The sequence below is a fragment of the Typopeltis vanoorti genome, chromosome 20 (genome assembly GCF_054136105.1).
Source record: "Typopeltis vanoorti isolate ZY-2024b chromosome 20, IOZ_Tvanoo_1.0, whole genome shotgun sequence".
Taxonomy (NCBI): domain Eukaryota; kingdom Metazoa; phylum Arthropoda; class Arachnida; order Uropygi; family Thelyphonidae; genus Typopeltis; species Typopeltis vanoorti.
This window is the reverse complement of record NC_143568.1, coordinates 91,309,713-91,332,999: the sequence shown is the minus strand read 5'-3', so window position 1 is coordinate 91,332,999 and position 23,287 is coordinate 91,309,713. Positions and strand designations below refer to the sequence as shown.

Genomic DNA, 23,287 nt, shown 5'->3' with positions numbered 1-23,287 from the left:
GTCCTCACACTATCATCCATCACAGAAGACAGCTATTATCAAAATTCTTATGCACTATCTGTTCCCTGTTCTACTGATTCCCTTCTATTGGAAGAATTAAATAAAATACAATCACCGTGATCATTAAAGGATATAATCAAAGCTGTCATCAAGAAAATCTGCAGGTACCCCCCCCCCCCCCGACCCCACTAATCAGACAACAATTTCATGCAAAAAGTTTGCATACCCTATCTTAAAGGAGCATGAAACCCAACTGCATGTGTTTTTTGAAAGTATAATCTATGCATCACATGCAAACCAGTTTGGGAATTTTCTTTTCTACTCTTCAGCAAGGATATCACTTTTCTCTTTAATTTATGTCTGTTAGGTACCCTGTTTATGCTAACTGTTATTTTGGACTGGCAGGTCATTCTGTAGAGGTTAAAATCAGATCCAAGAACATCAGGACTACATCGATTTCCTGAAATCTGATAAGTCTGGGCTTGCTTCTCATACTGTTGACACTAAATAGCTCTGGGAATCAAACCAAGATTCTGCATTCCAGTCGATTTAAATTTGATCATCTTTTTCCTTGAAACTTGTGAGACTTTACGACCATCTGAATCTCAACCATATTGATTAGATGCCTGTCTCAAAGTTTTGGGAGGTAATGAATTACTGTTCATAATTTTTCTTTTAATAATGAATGATTTACGTTACCCTGTAGATGAATTACAAAAACCAAAACCTAACCACTGTCTCCCCCCATCCCCGAACTCTAATACTATATTCTGTTTATTCTGCTGCGACTGAGAATGAGTAAATAAGCACACTACATGGCTCATGTTTTGTTTTTAATGTTGTCAACTGATTTTCTCTCCCTGTTGATGTCTTTCTAAATATCTAAAAATGAAATATAGGCACAAGCAAATGTAATCGAAGATACAACAAGTGTGAACATGTGGTAAAACTGTGAATATTGCAAAGTAGCATGATCAAATCTAGGCTAAAATTCTAATGATGTATGAAAAAAATATATTAAGTAGGGCCAGGTGTTGAGGAGTATGATTTTCCATAATGGAGATAAGATAAGATCATTAGATCTATTCAGGGTGATGTAAAGTTTTATAGCTCTTTGTACAAACATTTCTATGAGAAGGTAGTTTCTATTACATAGGACTTAATTAGTCATTTTCAAGAATCCTGTGTTTGGAGAAGATTACACATTCTACAAGTGTATATTGTTCCAGCTCTATTTAACTGTTCTTCACAACAGCAGTTGCAGATCTTGCCATGGGTAGGCTAACATGGGAAGTCTGTCCTTCACAGAGCCTAGAAATGAAACCATTTTGGTGCAGGTTGTTGAATGTCTGCTGTTAGATAGTCCATGACCAAGTTAAAAAGAAGTGGGCTTAGTGCTGATGATGTACTTCCACCTTGATTTCCTATACTTTGTTGGTTCCTGCTGGGCCTTGCACTTTGTTTGTGACACTCTGGTACATGTCTTTCACTTGATCAATATAATATTCTGGGACCTTCTGTGATCTTAGTACTTGTCATGTTAATTTTTGTGGAACCCAATCAAAAGCCTTTGCAAGGTACATAAATACTAGGCAGGGTCTTTTTGTTATCTTTGTGCTTTTCTAGTAAATTTCTGATCGAATATATGGCATCAAGTGATTTTCCTGAGACAAACCTGCACCAATTTTGTGATATTTGTTAGCTCCTGAAATCTCTGATTAAGCACTTGCTCCCATATTTTGAATGTGCGAGAGATATAATTCTCATTCTCACACGTCCTTTATTTTTATAGAACCATTTCAGATAGCTTTTTCCTCTATCCCCCTAGCATTTGCTTTACGAGGATCCCATTGAAAAGATTCATCAGGAAGGTTGCATCTACCACATCCAACCTTTTCCATAATTCATCCAGGATATCACCAGTTTGCCATTTTGTCAACTGTTCTCTTTACTTCTGATTCTGTGATCTCTGGTACAGGCCCTTCTGTTGTTGGTAGATTTGACAGAACTATGCTTTGGTAGGTTTCAGGTAGCAGGTGACAGTAATATTCTTTCCATCTCTTTCTTATGTTCTAATTCTTTGTCATGGCTCTGCTATGGTGAGCAGTTCTTCTGGTATTACCTTGCGTCTTGAGGGATAGGCAGTCTGCCATAATATAACTGATTTAAGTGCTTACATTGCTACTTTTTTATATGTAATAAGGTGTTCTGTAAGTTTCATGAAGAAGGCAGTTTATGATTATATAATTTAGCAATTATATATTGATGCAAAGCGCAGTATATCTTTGCGCTGTTGATTGATAGACCTTGGTTACCATGAATGAATTCATTGGTAGGTTTCACTCATCCTTCTTACATGGTTGAAATCACCACCTATATATTTTATCTAATTTGCTGGTATAGACTGAAAGCAGTTATCAAGATCACTCTAGACTGCTTTTCTAGATCACTGCAGCCAGTATGTGAGGCATAAGCAGAGATAACATTCATGCATGGCTGCTCATCGAGTGCTAATTTAACAAGAATTGTGCAATCACTTATTCAAGTAACTTCCACAATATGCTTCCGAAGTTTACTGTTGATTTCCATACTGACTCTGTTACAATTTGCTACCTTGCCATGGTAGATGAGTTTGTATCCATTTCCAATATTCCTTGATTTAGATCCCTCTCATTTCATCTCTTGAATACAACAGATGTTGATGGATCTTCGATTTAAAACTTCACTTAATTCAGCACTGTGTCTGATCAATGTGCCCACATTCCCGGCTGCTATTTGCAATTTTATTATCTGTTGGTGAGCCCAACTGAACGTTTCATTGCTTGAGAGGGACACCCTAGCATTCTTATTTGCCCATATACTTTTCATGATTAGGAGTTTTCAATAATGGCTTTAGTTTTACAGCTGGTTGAAACCTGATGCATGCAGTAACCCTTGTTTACTGGGGTTTAGGAATGCTGCCATTGACTTGTGGGTTCTTCTGTGACCATCCTCTACATGTCATCCTACCTAATGCTGTCCTCTGTGCTAACCACGACCTAAGAATGTTCTAGTGGCTCAGAAGAGGCCGAGACAAAATCAAGTGAAATAGGAAAGGTTCTCATGGCTCTAGAATGCTTTAATAGCATTGGGGGGGGGGGGAACACAAGAGAGAAAAAAATGGGACCCAGTCTGCAGGTAACATAAGATGCATATATTACATGAAGTAAGGCATGGTCCAGCATCAGGTACCTGGAGTTCGCCACTCCCATACTCACTCCAGTGATTCCTTGAAGAAATATGCATTTCAATTTTTTTAAGAAATTTGCTATGTTTGGCAAGCCAGATGTTGGCCGTTCTTAAACACATAATCCAAATAGTAAAATAATAGTCAAATTCTTATCCTGGAGAACTGACACTAGTGTTTTTTGTTGTATTGATAATGCCAGAGATAATATCCCCTCCCCCTGAAAAGACAGAGACACACACACATACATTTTTCCTACTTCAAAATCTAATACTAAGTAATATTTTTTAAAGTATCTCACCTATTCATTTTAGGTACTTTGGGATATTGCATTTTTTCATTTAAAAACGAGTTCAAATAGAATATTATACTGCAAATGTTGTATATCTGTTTGCTCTAAGTTAAAATGAAAAAACAAACAGTGTAGTAAACATATCATACCTGTTTAAATATTGTTGTTTCACGTTAGGTCGATCTATAATCTGGTGTGTAATAGATGCATCTGACTCATCATAAGTGGCTCCAACAAAAAGAGTTTTATCCCATGAAACCTCACCACCAAACGATCTAAAAAAATCACTTAACACCATAAGAATGCTGTAAATTTTGCAATATTGATGAAATTTTCAAATGCATTATTTTAATAGCTATATGAATATCTAAAGAGTTATTAGATCACAGATATATATTTGCTGCTTCTCAGGAATGTCAGATATTTTTTAAATAAATAAAAAAAGCAAAAAAAATATTAATATGATTTTAGAAGATGGATGAACATGAGCTAAAGTTTCCAATACACCAAAGATAAAAGAGGCTGAATGAATAAATAAGATATTCAATGCTTGTTGAAAGTAAATTGAAAGTGTTTTCAGAAAATTAGATACATGATCTCTTTCAATTTAATTTGCATTTCTAATATAACTTATGGGGAATAAAAATAGTCACATACTGTATATGCTGTAAATACAGTTTGCTAGTTTCAGATTAGAACATTTACTGTTATCAAGAATGCTAAAAGGACTTTTGTTTTTAACTTTTGAAAATTGATAGGAGTATGGATGATACCAAAAGTACAAGATTTTGTGATTGAAGAATTGTATCTCTAGTTGATGACCAAATGACTATTACTTTCATTTTCTTGCAGTTAGTAAGAAGTTTACTTGTGCAACGATGATTATTGATTATGTGAAATGATGTGCATTTCAAGTAACATAGGCCAAAACAACTGTTATTTTAAACAAAATACATTTTTAGGAAAGGAGGTCTAGCCTTTCCTAGGAGGACTCCACATTTTCTTAAAGAAAATGTGGAGTCCTCCCACCAAGAAAATGTTGATTTGGACCCTCCTCCACTTAGGCATGAAGTTGAAAGAGCAGTTAAGCAGCTCAAAAGCAATAAGGCCCCAGGTGTAGATGAAATCCCAGCAGAGTTAATTAAGGCCACAAGGGATGGAGGGATAAGAGTGTTTCATAGATTGATTACAAGGATATGGGAGACAGGATCATGGCATAGAGACTGGAAGAAGTCAGTTTTCATACCACTACACAAGAAAGGTGATAAGAAGGCATGCAAGAATTATAGAACTATTAGTTTGATATCTCATGCAAGCAAAATTTTATTAAAGATCATGCTAAACAGGATTGAGGCCAAAGTTGAGGCAGAGATGCCTGAGGAACAAGCAGGTTTTAGGAAAGGTAGGGGCACCAGAGATCAGATCGTTTGCCTTAGACAGATCATAGAAAAATATAAAAAATTCAGACTCCCTCTGGTAATGTGTTTCTTAGACTACTCTAAAGCTTTTGACTGTTGAGCATGTGAAACTGTGGAAAGTAATGAAAAGAATGGGTTTTCCTCAACACACTACCAGGTTGATAGCCAACTTGTATAAGGAGTAAGAAGCCACAGTAAGAACAGGTGTTGGATTGACTGACTGGTTTCAAGTTGGAAAAGGAGTTAGACAAGGATATTTACTTTCTCCTCACTTGTTTAGTATATATGCAGAGGACATCATGCGTGATGCATTGGATGAGCTCAGGACAGGAATTACGATAGGAGGTAGACTGATCAGTAATCTGGGGTACGCCGATGATACAGTACTCCTTTGTAATGACATGGAAGAACTAGGACTAATTCTTGACAAAGTTAACAAGATCAATGTTAACAGAGGACTTCAACTCAATTCTAGCAAGACAAAGATCATGGTTCTCAAAGGAAAAACAAACAGAGAAGCTCTTGAGAAACAAGTGCATCTTAATGGAGAAAGAATTGAGGAAGTCAGCAAGTTTGACTACCTGGGATCCATTATTAATGTGAAGAATTGCTGTTCAGAAAATGTCAGAAAAAAGTTAAGAATGGCTAAAACAACAGTCAAGGACCTGTCTAAAATCTGGAAGGATGGATCTATCTCCATGGGAACGAATTGAGGATTTTAGATGCAGTTGTTTTTCCAACAGTGACTTATGGATGTGAGACATCATCATCAAATTCCTGCCATGTACCCTCAAGGGGTGTACAGGATATGACGGTACTACATGAAAAAACTACATCATTACTAACTTCCTATCTACAATTTTCCTCCAAATCGATCTGTTACTTGTCAAGACTCCAACATTATCAGATCTTATATTTCTATCGCCTAAGGCACTTTGTACCGTATCAATCCACCTATATCTTGGTCTTCCTCTGGGTCGTTTTCCTGCCAACCTGGCAGAGAACACTTGTTTTGCTAATCTTTCCTCTCCCATTCTATTTAAGTGACCATACCATCTGAGATAAGCTCTGCTAACGCATTCCTGGATGCTGACAATGTCAAGTTCTTTCCTAATATCCTCATTTTTAATATGATATTGCCATTGATGCCATCTGTTCACACCTCTAATCTTTCTCAGGACTCTCATATCTGCGGTCTCTAGTCTTTGGTCAAGTGTTTTACTTCTGACCCAGCTCTCAGATCCATAAGTTAAAATTGGTTTGAGCACAGTCTTGTATACAGCTAATTTAGTGTTCCGACTAATTTCTTTCTTATTCCATATGAATTTATTCAGTTGACTTCCCACGATATCAGCTTTGCTGATTCTGTTGTCTATTTCTATATTTAGTTTACCATCTTCAGTAAAAATTGTGCCTAAGTAGCTGAAATGTTTTACTTGTTCCACAGGTTCTCCATTCACAACACAGTTGACATTTTCAATGATTCTGCCTATTTTCATTGTCTTTGTCTTTTTATTGCTGACCTTCATACCATATCTATTACAACAGCTATTCAATTTAGTCAGAGAATCTTGCAGACTTGTAGCGGATTTATTTAGAAGTATAACATCATCCGCATAAAGCAAAGAGCTGACATTAACATCTCCAATTTTGATATCAGGTTTAATACCACATTCCTTCATAATGTGATCCATATAGATAATGAATAACAGAGGGGATAATGTACATCCTTGTCTCACACCAGATTTAACATTAAACGATCTTCCTGTACTTCCTTCAATTCTAACTGCTGACTCACAACTCAAATAAAGACTAAGTATTGCTTGATATAATGCCCCATTGACACCATATAACTGCAGCGTATTGAATAGCTTCTCTCTTGGCACCTTGTCATATGCCTTTTCCAAATCGACAAAACTTAAATACATATCTTTATTATATTCCCATGATTGCTCAACTATTTGTCGTAAAGTGAAGATCTGATCCTGACAGCCTCTATTTGTCCTGAATCCAGCTTGTTCTTCACCAAGCTTTTCTTCCACAATTCTTCTCAACCGTTTCTCAAGTATACTTGCATAGATCTTGCCAGGAACACTCAGTAGGGAAATACCTCTGTAATTCTCACATTCAGTTTTATTTCCCTTTTTATATATGGGTACTATGAGAGCTCTACTCCAATCATCGGGAATTCGTCCCTCTGTCCAGGCTTTCTGAACTATGCAGTGCAGCCACTGTAAGACTCTTATACCACCATACTTCAGCATTTCTGGTCGAATATCATCTACTCCTGCTGCCTTTCCACATTTCAAGCCTTTGATGGCTTTTTCTACTTCAAGTATGGATATGTATTCCTGACTGCATGCCTGGTCAGTGTTTTTTATCACTGTGCTGTCATCACTGCTTGTTTCATTTAGCAGTTTTTCAAAGTAATTACTCCATACTTCAAGGATATCTTTTTCTCCTGTTTTCATTTCACCTTTATCATCTCTAATTCCTTTTACAGCACTCTTTCCTCCATTCCTAAGCTTCTTCAACAACCTCCAGAAAATTTTGCCACCTTCTTGATATTTATTTTCTATATTCTTGCCAAAGTCCTCCCATGACTTTTGTTTAGCTAGTTTTACACACTGTTTAGCTTTCTTACATTTGTCTCTGTATTCTGTAAGAGTAAAAGCTGACTTATTTGCCAGGAACTTTTGATATGCTTTCTTCTTTACCTTCACTGCCTCTTTAACTTCCTGTGTCCACCAGGGAGTTCTGATTTTTTTATCCTTGCACACAACCTCACCACATGCCTCTCTGGCAGAATCAATCAATGTTTCCTTCAGAGTTTGCCACTGAATCTCCAAGGTTTGATTCCTGTTCTCAAACTCTTTCATTTTCTTTTCAATAATATTTCTGTATTTTAGTCTACAGTTCACATCTGAGAGCTGCTCAACTTTTATTCGCTTTAAAACTTTCTTACATGTTATTCTTTTCAATATGAAGTTCAATTTTATCCTGCTCAAGACTAAATAGTGATCACTTCCAATTTCAAATCCTCTGTACACTCTGGTGTCCTGCACCAGGGAGAAAACATCACCATCAACAATAACATAGTCAATGAGACTTTTCTTATTCCTAGCCTCTTCTCTCCATGTGAATTTGTGCACATTTTTATGTTGGAACATGGTGTTAGTAATAACCAGTCCATGTCCTGAGCAGAAATCCAACAGATATTTGCCGTTATTATTAGCTTTGCTCTTTTCTCCAAATTTTCCCAAAATATTTTTGTATGTCTCACAATCATTTCCTACTCTACTATTTAGATCCCCAACAAGGACCAACTTTTCCTTTTTCATTTTGTCAGTTGCTTTTTCTAAAGCCTCAAAAAATTCCTCCACTTCTACCTTAGTAGAACCTTCTGTGGGACCATAGGCACAAATAAGTCTCATTGTCCAGTTCCCCATTCTCATATTTGCCCACATTACTCTACTTGAGACTGACTGCCATTCAAGAAGATTAGCCTCGTATTTTGTGTTGAATACTATGGCTACTCCTTCTTTTCCTTGATTGTCATTGCCTGAATATAACATTTTGTATTTATTGCTCAGAAAGATCTCACCAGTTTTGGTCTTTTTTGTTTCAGTCACCCCTATTATGTCGATGTGAGACTTGGAACCTAAAGAAGTCAGATAAGAAACGGATATCTGCTTTAGAGATGTGGTGTTACAGAAGGCTGTTGAGGATATCATATACTGAAAGGCGTACAAATGAATGGGTGTTAGAAAAGATTAGTAGAACTTTAAGGCTCCTTAAGGATATTGACAGAAGAAAGTTAAAATATTTTGGACACATAGAAAGGATGGAAGGAGGACTTCTCAGAACAGTAATAGAAGGTAAAGTTCCTGGAAAAAGAGGCAGGGGTAGGCTATCAATGAGATGGATGGATGGCATGTGTGGAGTGACTGATCTTCAGAGAGTTGAGGCTGCCAGAAAAGCAAACAATAGGACTACATGGCAAGGCCTGGTGTGAAACATCATCAAGCATCGGAGTGACCATACAGCATCTGTAGTTGCCGAGTGAACATAGAGAGAGAGAGGTTTAGCCTCTCTCACTCAAATGCCAACTTTCTCCTCTCATGGTAGAATATGTTATTACAAGAGAGCCTCAGGTGACCTCACCTGAGGGTAATACAGCTGAAACGTTTGCACAAGATGAAATGCTTGTGTATAAAATGCATGTCTGGTTGCTGAAGTAGCAGCCCTACCACCAGGATAGGAACTCTGTGGGCTAATAACCTGCACAAGTCTCAAAAAATGTAAATATTGTTTTCAAGTCAGATAAATGCAAAAATCAGATAAACTCCTTGATAACAATTAGAGCTTGGAAACTTAGGACACAAATCAACCAATGGAATGTCAAGGCACTGACAACAGGAAAAGTAACACAACTAAGAAAGGAGATGGAAAAAAATATAAGATTGAATTATTAGGAGTTAGCGAAATAAGATGTAATGGTAGAATAAATTGTCCCAATGGGAATGTATTTCTTTATTCATGGATGCCTAATATAACTGATACACATGCAATCCTCCTCGGGAGCAAAAGATTGAGTCAAGCAATGATTAGGTGGGAACCAGTTTCAGAACTAACAATAAAAGCAAATTTTAAAACTAAATTTGGAAGGCTAACAGTTGTTCAGTACTATGCCCCAACTGAGAAAGTACCCTTTGAAGAAGAGGAAAAGTTTAACAGCCTTTAACTTTATATTTGTATAAACTTTAACTTGTTTATATTTGCTGTTTGTGGATTATGAAAAAACCTTCGATCCACTGCTAGAAATTGTGTGTGAAGTTCACTTCAAAACTAAGTATTGCCACCACCACCATCATTAAATTCCTGCCATGTACCCTCAAGGAGTGTACAGGATACGACAGTACTACATGAAAAAAATTATTAAAATCGTTACTGACTTCCTATCTACAATTTTCTTCCAAATCGATCTGTTACTTGTCAAGACGCGCAACATTATCAGATCTTATATTTCTATCGTTTAAGGCACTTTGTACCGTATCAATCCACCTATATCTTGGTCTTCCTCTGGGTCGTTTTCCTGCCAACCTGGCAGAGAACACTTGTTTTGCTAATCTTTTCTCTCCCATTCTATTTAAGTGACCATACCACCTGAGATTAGCTCTGCTAATCTGCTAACACATTCCTGGATGCTGACAATGTCAAGTTCTTTCCTAATATCCTCGTTTTTAATATGATATTGCCATTGATGCCATCTGTTCACGCCTCTAATCTTTCTCAGGACTCTCACATCTGCGGTCTCTAGTCTTTGGTCAAGTGTTTTACTTCTGACCCACCTCTCAGATCCATAAGTTAAAACTGGTTTGAACACAGTCTTGTATACAGCTAATTTAGTGTTCAGACTAATTTCTCTCTTATTCCATATGAATTTATTCAATTGACTTCCCACCATACCAGCTTTGCTGATTCTGTTGTCTATTTCTATATTTAATTTACCATCTTCAGTAAAAATCGTACCTAAGTAGCTGAAATGTTTTACTTGTTCCACAAGTTCTCCATTCACAACACAGTTAACATTTTCAATGATTCTGCCTATTTCTTTGTCTTTTTATTGCTGACCTTCATACCATATCTATTACAACAGGTATTCAATTTAGTCAGAGAATCTTGCAGACTTGTAGCGGATTTATTTAGAAGTATAACATCATCCGCATAAAGCAAAGAGCTGACATTAACATCTCCAATTTTGATATCAGGTTTAATACCACTTTCCTTCATAATGTGATCCATATAGATAATGAATAACAGAGGGGATAACGTACATCCTTGTCTCACACCAGATTTAACATTAAACCATCTTCCTGTACTTCCTTCAATTCTAACTGCTGACTTACAACTCAAATAAAGACTAAGTATTGCTTGATATAATGCCCCATTGACACCATATAACTGCAGCGTATTGAATAGCTTCTCTCGGCACCTTGTCATATGCCTTTTCCAAATCGACAAAACTTAAATAGAGATCTCTGTTATATTCCCATATTTTCTCGACTATTTGTCGTAAAGTGAAGATCTGATCCTGACAGCCTCTATTTGGTCTGATCCAGCATGTTCTTCACCAAGCTTTTCTTCCACAATTCTTCTCAACCGTTTCTCAAGTATACTTGCATAGATCTTGCCAGGAACACTCAGTAGGGAAATACCTCTGTAATTCTCACATTCAGTTTTATTTCCCTTTTTATATATGGGTACTATGAGAGCTCTACTCCAATCATCGGGAATTTGTCCATCTGTCCAGGCTTTCTGAACTATGCAGTGCAGCAACTGCAAGAGTTTTATACCACCATACTTCAGCATTTCTGGTCGAATATCATCTACTACTGCTGCCTTTCCACGTTTCAAGCCTTTGATGGTTTTTTTCTACTTCAAGTATGGTTATGTATTCCTGACTGCATGCCTGGTCAGTGTTTTTTATCACTGTGCTGTCATCACTGCTTGTTTCATTTAGCAGTTTTTCAAAGTACTTCAAGGATATCTTTATCTCCTGTTTTCATGCCACCTTTATCATCTCTAACTCCTTTTACAGCACTCTTTTCTCCATTCCTAAGCTTCTTCAACAACCACCAGAATATTTTGCCACCTTCTTGATATTTATTTTCTATATTCTTGCCAAAGTCCTCCCATGACTTTTGTTTAGCTAGTTTTACACAGTGTTTAGTATTCTTGCATTTGTCTCTATATTCTCTAAGAGCACATGCTGACTTATTTGACAGGAACTTTTGATATGCTTTCTTCTTTTCCTTCACTGCCTCTTTAACTTCCTGTGTCCACCAGGGAGTTCTGATTTTTTTAATCCTTGCACACAACCTGACCACATGCCTCTCTGGCAGAATCAATCAATGTTTTCTTCAGAGTTTGCCACTGAATCTCCAAGGTTTGATTCCTGTTCTCAAACTCTTTCATTTTTTCTTCAATAATCTTTCTGTATTTTAGTCTATAGTTCACATCTGAGGGCTGCTCAACTTTTATTCGCTTTAAAACTTTCTTACATGTTATTCTTTTGAATATGAAATTCAATTTTATCCTGTTCAAGACTAAATAGTGATCACTTCCAATTTCAAATCCTCTGTACACTCTGGTGTCCTGCACCAGGGAGAAAACATCACTATCAACAATAACATAGTCAATGAGACTTTTCTTATTCCTAGCCTCTTCTCTCCATGTGAATTTGTGCACATTTTTATGTTGGAACATCATCATCATCATCATCAAATTCCTGCCATGTACCCTCAAGGGGTGTACAGGATATGACAGTACTACATGAAAAAATTACATCATTACTAACTTCCTATCTACAATTTTCCTCCAAATCAGTCTGTTACTTGTCAAGACTCCAACATTATCAGATCTTATATTTCTATCGTCTAAGGCACTTTGTACCGTATCAATCCACCTATATCTTGGTCTTCCTCTGGGTCGTTTTCCTGCCAACCTGGCAGAGAACACTTGTTTTGCTAATCTTTCCTCTCCCATTCTATTTAAGTGAACATACCATCTGAGATTAGCTCTGCTAACGCATTCCTGGATGCTGACAATGTCAAGTTCTTTCCTAATATCCTCATTTTTAATATGATATTGCCATTGATGCCATCTGTTCACACCTCTAATCTTTCTCAGGACTCTCATATCTGCGGTTTCTAGTCTTTGGTCAAGTGTTTTACTTCTGACCCAGCTCTCAGATCCATAAGTTAAAATTGGTTTGAACACAGTCTTGTATACAGCTAATTTAGTGTTCCAACTAATTTCTTTCTTATTCCATATGAATTTATACAATTGACTTCCCACCATACTAGCTTTGCTGATTCTGTTGTCTATTTCTATATTTAGTTTACCATCTTCAGTAAAAATTGTGCCTAAGTAGCTGAAATGTTTTACTTGTTCCACAGGTTCTCCATTCACAACACAGTTGACATTTTCAATGATTCTGCCTATTTTCATTGTCTTTGTCTTTTTATTGCTGACCTTCATACCATATCTATTACAACAGCTATTCAATTTAGTCAGAGAATCTTGCAGACTTGTAGCGGATTTATTTAGAAGTATAACATCATCCGCATAAAGCAAAGAGCTGACATTAACATCTCCAATTTTGATATCAGGTTTAATACCACATTCCTTCATAATGTGATCCATATAGATAATGAATAACAGAGGGGATAATGTACATCCTTGTCTCACACCAGATTTAACATTAAACGATCTTCCTGTACTTCCTTCAATTCTAACTGCTGACTCACAACTCAAATAAAGACTAAGTATTGCTTGATATAATGCCCCATTGACACCATATAACTGCAGCGTATTGAATAGCTTCTCTCTTGGCACCTTGTCATATGCCTTTTCCAAATCGACAAAACTTAAATACATATCTTTATTATATTCCCATGATTGCTCAACTATTTGTCGTAAAGTGAAGATCTGATCCTGACAGCCTCTATTTGTCCTGAATCCAGCTTGTTCTTCACCAAGCTTTTCTTCCACAATTCTTCTCAACCGTTTCTCAAGTATACTTGCATAGATCTTGCCAGGAACACTCAGTAGGGAAATACCTCTGTAATTCTCACATTCAGTTTTATTTCCCTTTTTATATATGGGTACTATGAGAGCTCTACTCCAATCATCGGGAATTCGTCCCTCTGTCCAGGCTTTCTGAACTATGCAGTGCAGCCACTGTAAGACTCTTATACCACCATACTTCAGCATTTCTGGTCGAATATCATCTACTCCTGCTGCCTTTCCACATTTCAAGCCTTTGATGGCTTTTTCTACTTCAAGTATGGATATGTATTCCTGACTGCATGCCTGGTCAGTGTTTTTTATCACTGTGCTGTCATCACTGCTTGTTTCATTTAGCAGTTTTTCAAAGTAATTACTCCATACTTCAAGGATATCTTTTTCTCCTGTTTTCATTTCACCTTTATCATCTCTAATTCCTTTTACAGCACTCTTTCCTCCATTCCTAAGCTTCTTCAACAACCTCCAGAAAATTTTGCCACCTTCTTGATATTTATTTTCTATATTCTTGCCAAAGTCCTCCCATGACTTTTGTTTAGCTAGTTTTACACACTGTTTAGCTTTCTTACATTTGTCTCTGTATTCTGTAAGAGTAAAAGCTGACTTATTTGCCAGGAACTTTTGATATGCTTTCTTCTTTACCTTCACTGCCTCTTTAACTTCCTGTGTCCACCAGGGAGTTCTGATTTTTTTATCCTTGCACACAACCTCACCACATGCCTCTCTGGCAGAATCAATCAATGTTTCCTTCAGAGTTTGCCACTGAATCTCCAAGGTTTGATTCCTGTTCTCAAACTCTTTCATTTTCTTTTCAATAATATTTCTGTATTTTAGTCTACAGTTCACATCTGAGAGCTGCTCAACTTTTATTCGCTTTAAAACTTTCTTACATGTTATTCTTTTCAATATGAAGTTCAATTTTATCCTGCTCAAGACTAAATAGTGATCACTTCCAATTTCAAATCCTCTGTACACTCTGGTGTCCTGCACCAGGGAGAAAACATCACCATCAACAATAACATAGTCAATGAGACTTTTCTTATTCCTAGCCTCTTCTCTCCATGTGAATTTGTGCACATTTTTATGTTGGAACATGGTGTTAGTAATAACCAGTCCATGTCCTGAGCAGAAATCCAACAGATATTTGCCGTTATTATTAGCTTTGCTCTTTTCTCCAAATTTTCCCAAAATATTTTTGTATGTCTCACAATCATTTCCTACTCTACTATTTAGATCCCCAACAAGGACCAACTTTTCCTTTTTCATTTTGTCAGTTGCTTTTTCTAAAGCCTCAAAAAATTCCTCCACTTCTACCTTAGTAGAACCTTCTGTGGGACCATAGGCACAAATAAGTCTCATTGTCCAGTTCCCCATTCTCATATTTGCCCACATTACTCTACTTGAGACTGACTGCCATTCAAGAAGATTAGCCTCGTATTTTGTGTTGAATACTATGGCTACTCCTTCTTTTCCTTGATTGTCATTGCCTGAATATAACATTTTGTATTTATTGCTCAGAAAGATCTCACCAGTTTTGGTCTTTTTTGTTTCAGTCACCCCTATTATGTCGATGTGAGACTTGGAACCTAAAGAAGTCAGATAAGAAACGGATATCTGCTTTAGAGATGTGGTGTTACAGAAGGCTGTTGAGGATATCATATACTGAAAGGCGTACAAATGAATGGGTGTTAGAAAAGATTAGTAGAACTTTAAGGCTCCTTAAGGATATTGACAGAAGAAAGTTAAAATATTTTGGACACATAGAAAGGATGGAAGGAGGACTTCTCAGAACAGTAATAGAAGGTAAAGTTCCTGGAAAAAGAGGCAGGGGTAGGCTATCAATGAGATGGATGGATGGCATGTGTGGAGTGACTGATCTTCAGAGAGTTGAGGCTGCCAGAAAAGCAAACAATAGGACTACATGGCAAGGCCTGGTGTGAAACATCATCAAGCATCGGAGTGACCATACAGCATCTGTAGTTGCCGAGTGAACATAGAGAGAGAGAGGTTTAGCCTCTCTCACTCAAATGCCAACTTTCTCCTCTCATGGTAGAATATGTTATTACAAGAGAGCCTCAGGTGACCTCACCTGAGGGTAATACAGCTGAAACGTTTGCACAAGATGAAATGCTTGTGTATAAAATGCATGTCTGGTTGCTGAAGTAGCAGCCCTACCACCAGGATAGGAACTCTGTGGGCTAATAACCTGCACAAGTCTCAAAAAATGTAAATATTGTTTTCAAGTCAGATAAATGCAAAAATCAGATAAACTCCTTGATAACAATTAGAGCTTGGAAACTTAGGACACAAATCAACCAATGGAATGTCAAGGCACTGACAACAGGAAAAGTAACACAACTAAGAAAGGAGATGGAAAAAAATATAAGATTGAATTATTAGGAGTTAGCGAAATAAGATGTAATGGTAGAATAAATTGTCCCAATGGGAATGTATTTCTTTATTCATGGATGCCTAATATAACTGATACACATGCAATCCTCCTCGGGAGCAAAAGATTGAGTCAAGCAATGATTAGGTGGGAACCAGTTTCAGAACTAACAATAAAAGCAAATTTTAAAACTAAATTTGGAAGGCTAACAGTTGTTCAGTACTATGCCCCAACTGAGAAAGTACCCTTTGAAGAAGAGGAAAAGTTTAACAGCCTTTAACTTTATATTTGTATAAACTTTAACTTGTTTATATTTGCTGTTTGTGGATTATGAAAAAACCTTCGATCCACTGCTAGAAATTGTGTGTGAAGTTCACTTCAAAACTAAGTATTGCCACCACCACCATCATTAAATTCCTGCCATGTACCCTCAAGGAGTGTACAGGATACGACAGTACTACATGAAAAAAATTATTAAAATCGTTACTGACTTCCTATCTACAATTTTCTTCCAAATCGATCTGTTACTTGTCAAGACGCGCAACATTATCAGATCTTATATTTCTATCGTTTAAGGCACTTTGTACCGTATCAATCCACCTATATCTTGGTCTTCCTCTGGGTCGTTTTCCTGCCAACCTGGCAGAGAACACTTGTTTTGCTAATCTTTTCTCTCCCATTCTATTTAAGTGACCATACCACCTGAGATTAGCTCTGCTAATCTGCTAACACATTCCTGGATGCTGACAATGTCAAGTTCTTTCCTAATATCCTCGTTTTTAATATGATATTGCCATTGATGCCATCTGTTCACGCCTCTAATCTTTCTCAGGACTCTCACATCTGCGGTCTCTAGTCTTTGGTCAAGTGTTTTACTTCTGACCCACCTCTCAGATCCATAAGTTAAAACTGGTTTGAACACAGTCTTGTATACAGCTAATTTAGTGTTCAGACTAATTTCTCTCTTATTCCATATGAATTTATTCAATTGACTTCCCACCATACCAGCTTTGCTGATTCTGTTGTCTATTTCTATATTTAATTTACCATCTTCAGTAAAAATCGTACCTAAGTAGCTGAAATGTTTTACTTGTTCCACAAGTTCTCCATTCACAACACAGTTAACATTTTCAATGATTCTGCCTATTTCTTTGTCTTTTTATTGCTGACCTTCATACCATATCTATTACAACAGGTATTCAATTTAGTCAGAGAATCTTGCAGACTTGTAGCGGATTTATTTAGAAGTATAACATCATCCGCATAAAGCAAAGAGCTGACATTAACATCTCCAATTTTGATATCAGGTTTAATACCACTTTCCTTCATAATGTGATCCATATAGATAATGAATAACAGAGGGGATAACGTACATCCTTGTCTCACACCAGATTTAACATTAAACCATCTTCCTGTACTTCCTTCAATTCTAACTGCTGACTTACAACTCAAATAAAGACTAAGTATTGCTTGATATAATGCCCCATTGACACCATATAACTGCAGCGTATTGAATAGCTTCTCTCGGCACCTTGTCATATGCCTTTTCCAAATCGACAAAACTTAAATAGAGATCTCTGTTATATTCCCATATTTTCTCGACTATTTGTCGTAAAGTGAAGATCTGATCCTGACAGCCTCTATTTGGTCTGATCCAGCATGTTCTTCACCAAGCTTTTCTTCCACAATTCTTCTCAACCGTTTCTCAAGTATACTTGCATAGATCTTGCCAGGAACACTCAGTAGGGAAATACCTCTGTAATTCTCACATTCAGTTTTATTTCCCTTTTTATATATGGGTACTATGAGAGCTCTACTCCAATCATCGGGAATTTGTCCATCTGTCCAGGCTTTCTGAACTATGCAGTGCAGCAACTGCAAGAGTTTTATACCACCATACTTCAGCATTTCTGGTCGAATATCATCTACTACTGCTGCCTTTCCACGTTTCAAGCCTTTGATGGTTTTTTTTCTACTTCAAGTATGGTTATGTATTCCTGACTGCATGCCTGGTCAGTGTTTTTTATCACTGTGCTGTCATCACTGCTTGTTTCATTTAGCAGTTTTTCAAAGTACTTCAAGGATATCTTTATCTCCTGTTTTCATGCCACCTTTATCATCTCTAACTCCTTTTACAGCACTCTTTTCTCCATTCCTAAGCTTCTTCAACAACCACCAGAATATTTTGCCACCTTCTTGATATTTATTTTCTATATTCTTGCCAAAGTCCTCCCATGACTTTTGTTTAGCTAGTTTTACACAGTGTTTAGTATTCTTGCATTTGTCTCTATATTCTCTAAGAGCACATGCTGACTTATTTGACAGGAACTTTTGATATGCTTTCTTCTTTTCCTTCACTGCCTCTTTAACTTCCTGTGTCCACCAGGGAGTTCTGATTTTTTTAATCCTTGCACACAACCTGACCACATGCCTCTCTGGCAGAATCAATCAATGTTTTCTTCAGAGTTTGCCACTGAATCTCCAAGGTTTGATTCCTGTTCTCAAACTCTTTCATTTTTTCTTCAATAATCTTTCTGTATTTTAGTCTATAGTTCACATCTGAGGGCTGCTCAACTTTTATTCGCTTTAAAACTTTCTTACATGTTATTCTTTTGAATATGAAATTCAATTTTATCCTGTTCAAGACTAAATAGTGATCACTTCCAATTTCAAATCCTCTGTACACTCTGGTGTCCTGCACCAGGGAGAAAACATCACTATCAACAATAACATAGTCAATGAGACTTTTCTTATTCCTAGCCTCTTCTCTCCATGTGAATTTGTGCACATTTTTATGTTGGAACATCATCATCATCATCATCAAATTCCTGCCATGTACCCTCAAGGGGTGTACAGGATATGACAGTACTACATGAAAAAATTACATCATTACTAACTTCCTATCTACAATTTTCCTCCAAATCAGTCTGTTACTTGTCAAGACTCCAACATTATCAGATCTTATATTTCTATCGTCTAAGGCACTTTGTACCGTATCAATCCACCTATATCTTGGTCTTCCTCTGGGTCGTTTTCCTGCCAACCTGGCAGAGAACACTTGTTTTGCTAATCTTTCCTCTCCCATTCTATTTAAGTGAACATACCATCTGAGATTAGCTCTGCTAACGCATTCCTGGATGCTGACAATGTCAAGTTCTTTCCTAATATCCTCATTTTTAATATGATATTGCCATTGATGCCATCTGTTCACACCTCTAATCTTTCTCAGGACTCTCATATCTGCGGTTTCTAGTCTTTGGTCAAGTGTTTTACTTCTGACCCAGCTCTCAGATCCATAAGTTAAAATTGGTTTGAACACAGTCTTGTATACAGCTAATTTAGTGTTCCAACTAATTTCTTTCTTATTCCATATGAATTTATACAATTGACTTCCCACCATACCAGCTTTGCTGATTCTGTTGTCTATTTCTATATTTAGTTTACCATCTTCAGTAAAAATTGTGCCTAAGTAGCTGAAATGTTTTACTTGTTCCACAGGTTCTCCATTCACAACACAGTTGACATTTTCAATGATTCTGCCTATTTTCATTGTCTTTGTCTTTTTATTGCTGACCTTCATACCATATCTATTACAACAGCTATTCAATTTAGTCAGAGAATCTTGCAGACTTGTAGCGGATTTATTTAGAAGTATAACATCATCCGCATAAAGCAAAGAGCTGACATTAACATCTCCAATTTTGATATCAGGTTTAATACCACATTCCTTCATAATGTGATCCATATAGATAATGAATAACAGAGGGGATAATGTACATCCTTGTCTCACACCAGATTTAACATTAAACGATCTTCCTGTACTTCCTTCAATTCTAACTGCTGACTCACAACTCAAATAAAGACTAAGTATTGCTTGATATAATGCCCCATTGACACCATATAACTGCAGCGTATTGAATAGCTTCTCTCTTGGCACCTTGTCATATGCCTTTTCCAAATCGACAGAACTTAAATACAGATCTTTGTTATATTCCCATGCTTTCTCGACTATTTGTCGTAAAGTGAAGATCTGATCCTGACAGCCTCTATTTGGCCTGAATCCAGCTTGTTCTTCACCAAGCTTTTCTTCCACAATTCTTCTCAACCGTTTCTCAAGTATACTTGCATAGATCTTGCCAGGAACACTCAGTAGGGAAATACCTCTGTAATTCTCACATTCAGTTTTATTTCCCTTTTTATATATGGGTACTATGAGAGCTCTACTCCAATCATCGGGAATTCGTCCCTCTGTCCAGACTTTCTGAACTATGCAGTGCAGCCACTGTAAGACTCTTATACCACCATACTTCAGCATTTCTGGTCGAATATCATCTACTCCTGCTGCCTTTCCACATTTCAAGCCTTTGATGGCTTTTTCTACTTCAAGTATGGATATGTATTCCTGACTGCATGCCTGGTCAGTGTTTTTTATCACTGTGCTGTCATCACTGCTTGTTTCATTTAGCAGTTTTTCAAAGTAATTACTCCATACTTCAAGGATATCTTTTTCTCCTGTTTTCATTTCACCTTTATCATCTCTAATTCCTTTTACAGCACTCTTTCCTCCATTCCTAAGCTTCTTCAACAACCTCCAGAATATTTTGCCACCTTCTTGATATTTATTTTCTATATTCTTGCGAAAGTCCTCCCATGACTTTTGTTTAGCTAGTTTTACACACTGTTTAGCTTTCTTACATTTGTCTCTGTATTCTGTAAGAGTAAAAGCTGACTTATTTGCCAGGAACTTTTGATATGCTTTCTTCTTTTCCTTCACTGCCTCTTTAACTTCCTGTGTCCACCAGGGAGTTCTGATTTTTTTATCTTTGCACACAACCTCACCACATGCCTCTCTGGCAGAATCAATCAATGTTTCCTTCAGAGTTTGCCACTGAATCTCCAAGGTTTGATTCCTGTTCTCAAACTCTTTCATTTTCTTTTCAATAATATTTCTGTATTTTAGTCTACAGTTTACATCTGAGAGCTGCTCAACTTTTATTCGCTTTAAAACTTTCTTACATGTTATTCTTTTCAATATGAAATTCAATTTTATCCTGCTCAAGACTAAATAGTGATCACTTCCAATTTCAAATCCTCTGTACACTCTGGTGTCCTGCACCAGGGAGAAAACATCACTATCAACAATAACATAGTCAATGAGACTTTTCTTATTCCTAGCCTCTTCTCTCCATGTGAATTTGTGCACATTTTTATGTTGGAACATGGTGTTAGTAATAACCAGTCCATGTCCTGAGCAGAAATCCAACAGATATTTGCCATTATTATTAGCTTTGCTCTTTTCTCCAAATTTTCCCAAAATATTTTTGTATGTCTCACAATCATTTCCTACTCTACTATTTAGATCCCCAACAAGGATCAACTTTTCCTTTTTCATTGTGTCAGTTGCTTTTTCTAAAGCCTCAAAAAATTCCTCCACTTCTACCTTAGTAGAACCTTCTGTGGGACCATAGGCACAAATAAGTCTCATGTTGGAACATGGTGTTAGTAATAACCAGTCCATGTCCTGAGCAGAAATCCAACAGATGTTTGCCATTATTATTAGCTTTGCTCTTTTCTCCAAATTTTCCCAAAATATTTTTGTATGTCTCACAATCATTTCCTACTCTGCTATTTAGATCCCCAACAAGGACCAACTTTTCCTTTTTCATTGTGTCAGTTTCTTTTTCTATAGCCTCAAAAAATTCCTCCACCTCTACCTTAGTAGAACCTTCTGTGGGACCATAGGCACAAATAAGTCTCATTGTCCAGTTCCCCATTCTCATATTTGCCCACATTACTCTACTTGAGACCGACTGCCATTCAAGAAGATTAGCCTCGTATTTTGTGTTGAATACTATGGCTACTCCTTCTTTTCCTTGATTGACATTGCCTGAAGTATTGCCACAGAAGATAATATTATGGAGTTTATTAACTCCATAAAGGAAAGAATATAATACATTCCAATGCCAGGCGCTGCACGATGGATACGAGAAACAGCCTTTTCAAACTGTATCTGGAGTATGACAAGAATGTCCGATATCTCCGTTATTATTTATACTGTGCCAGATCACCTTGTTGAACAGACAGGAATGACACATACCAGAGGAATATCATAGAAAAGAAATAAAACTCTGGGTGATCCAGGCTATGCAGATGATGTATGCCTAATTGCTCACAGACATGCAAATATCCAAAATAAACGAACATTACAAGAAGCCTGTGTAGCTCAGTGAAAATGGCATTTGTGCCACCTGTGTTATGCTGCCTGAAGAAAGTTCTAGTCTAGTCGATGACCAGAGGAACTTTTCCTAAACCTCTCTTTGACTGGTTCCTGAGTTGGTCAATCTCTGGCATAGGTGAGTTCCCCCCCCCCTCCTGGAAACACAAGAAATTCGATTGTAGAAGCCACACTTGTTCAGAATAAAAGACAGAGACACACATACATTTTTCCTACTTCAAAATCTAATACTAAGTAATATTTCTTAAAGTATCTCACCTATTCATTTTAGATGCTTTGAGATATTGCATTTTTTTCATTTAAAAACAAGTTCAAATAGAATATTATACTGTAAATGTGGTATATCTGTTTGCTCTAAGTTAAAATGAAAAAACAAACAGTGTGTCTAACACCTTAGACACAAGGTGGTACCAATCGCATGTCAGTCATCTCTTCATCGGATGTTGCTTATAATTAGTGACAGTCTTGGGCCCACTATCTTTGATTGGCTGCCAGTGGAGATTGAACTGCCCACTCAGTCTCCAAAAGTTAAACAGAGCTAAAACAGCCTCACCTACTCCTTATAAGGGAATAAAAGGCATTAGCTAATTTTTTTTCTTTTTTTTTGACATCACAAGAAGAATCACTGAAGAATTGGCCTGAAAATAAATACATCAAAATGAAAGAAATGAGAATCAATATGGACAACAAGGTATCAAGCACAATTAAAAATGAAAAAACAAGCTGTTTCAAATTTTACACATTTCAGCAGTGTTTTATAGGAGGATGGAGAAGCAACTAGAGATGATGTAAGGATTCAAAAGGCACGAAATGCATGTGCTAAACTTAGTAGAGTATGGAAAATGAAAAATATTCACACAGATACAAAAATAAAAATACTTAATGCATATATTAAATTACTTCTTTTATGTGGGTGTGAAATGTGATTGATTTCAAAGAAAATACAAAGAAAGCTACAAACATTCATAAACTGCTATCTGTACAGTATACTTCTAGAATGGAATAAACAAGGAAAGAGGAAGCTTAGCCAACTTAAAAATACATGGAGCAGATCGACTTTAATGGAATGTTAGAACAGGTGTGGGCAGGTTTGCTGAATTAAGACCAAAACCAAATAGGATGGGGAGCTTAAGGATCA

General features: G+C 36.8%; 1 protein-coding gene across 1 annotated transcript in view; it reads right to left on the bottom strand.

Annotated features, from left to right (window-relative positions):
• Nucleotides 1–23,287, bottom strand: part of LOC150095644 (pescadillo homolog) — a 136,418-nt gene that overhangs the window by 36,565 nt on the left and 76,566 nt on the right. The window contains exon 11 of the mRNA XM_090409919.1: nucleotides 3,668–3,793. Within this exon, the coding sequence (XP_090266045.1) occupies nucleotides 3,668–3,793 (126 nt within the window). The remainder of the gene's footprint in view (nucleotides 1–3,667; nucleotides 3,794–23,287) is intronic.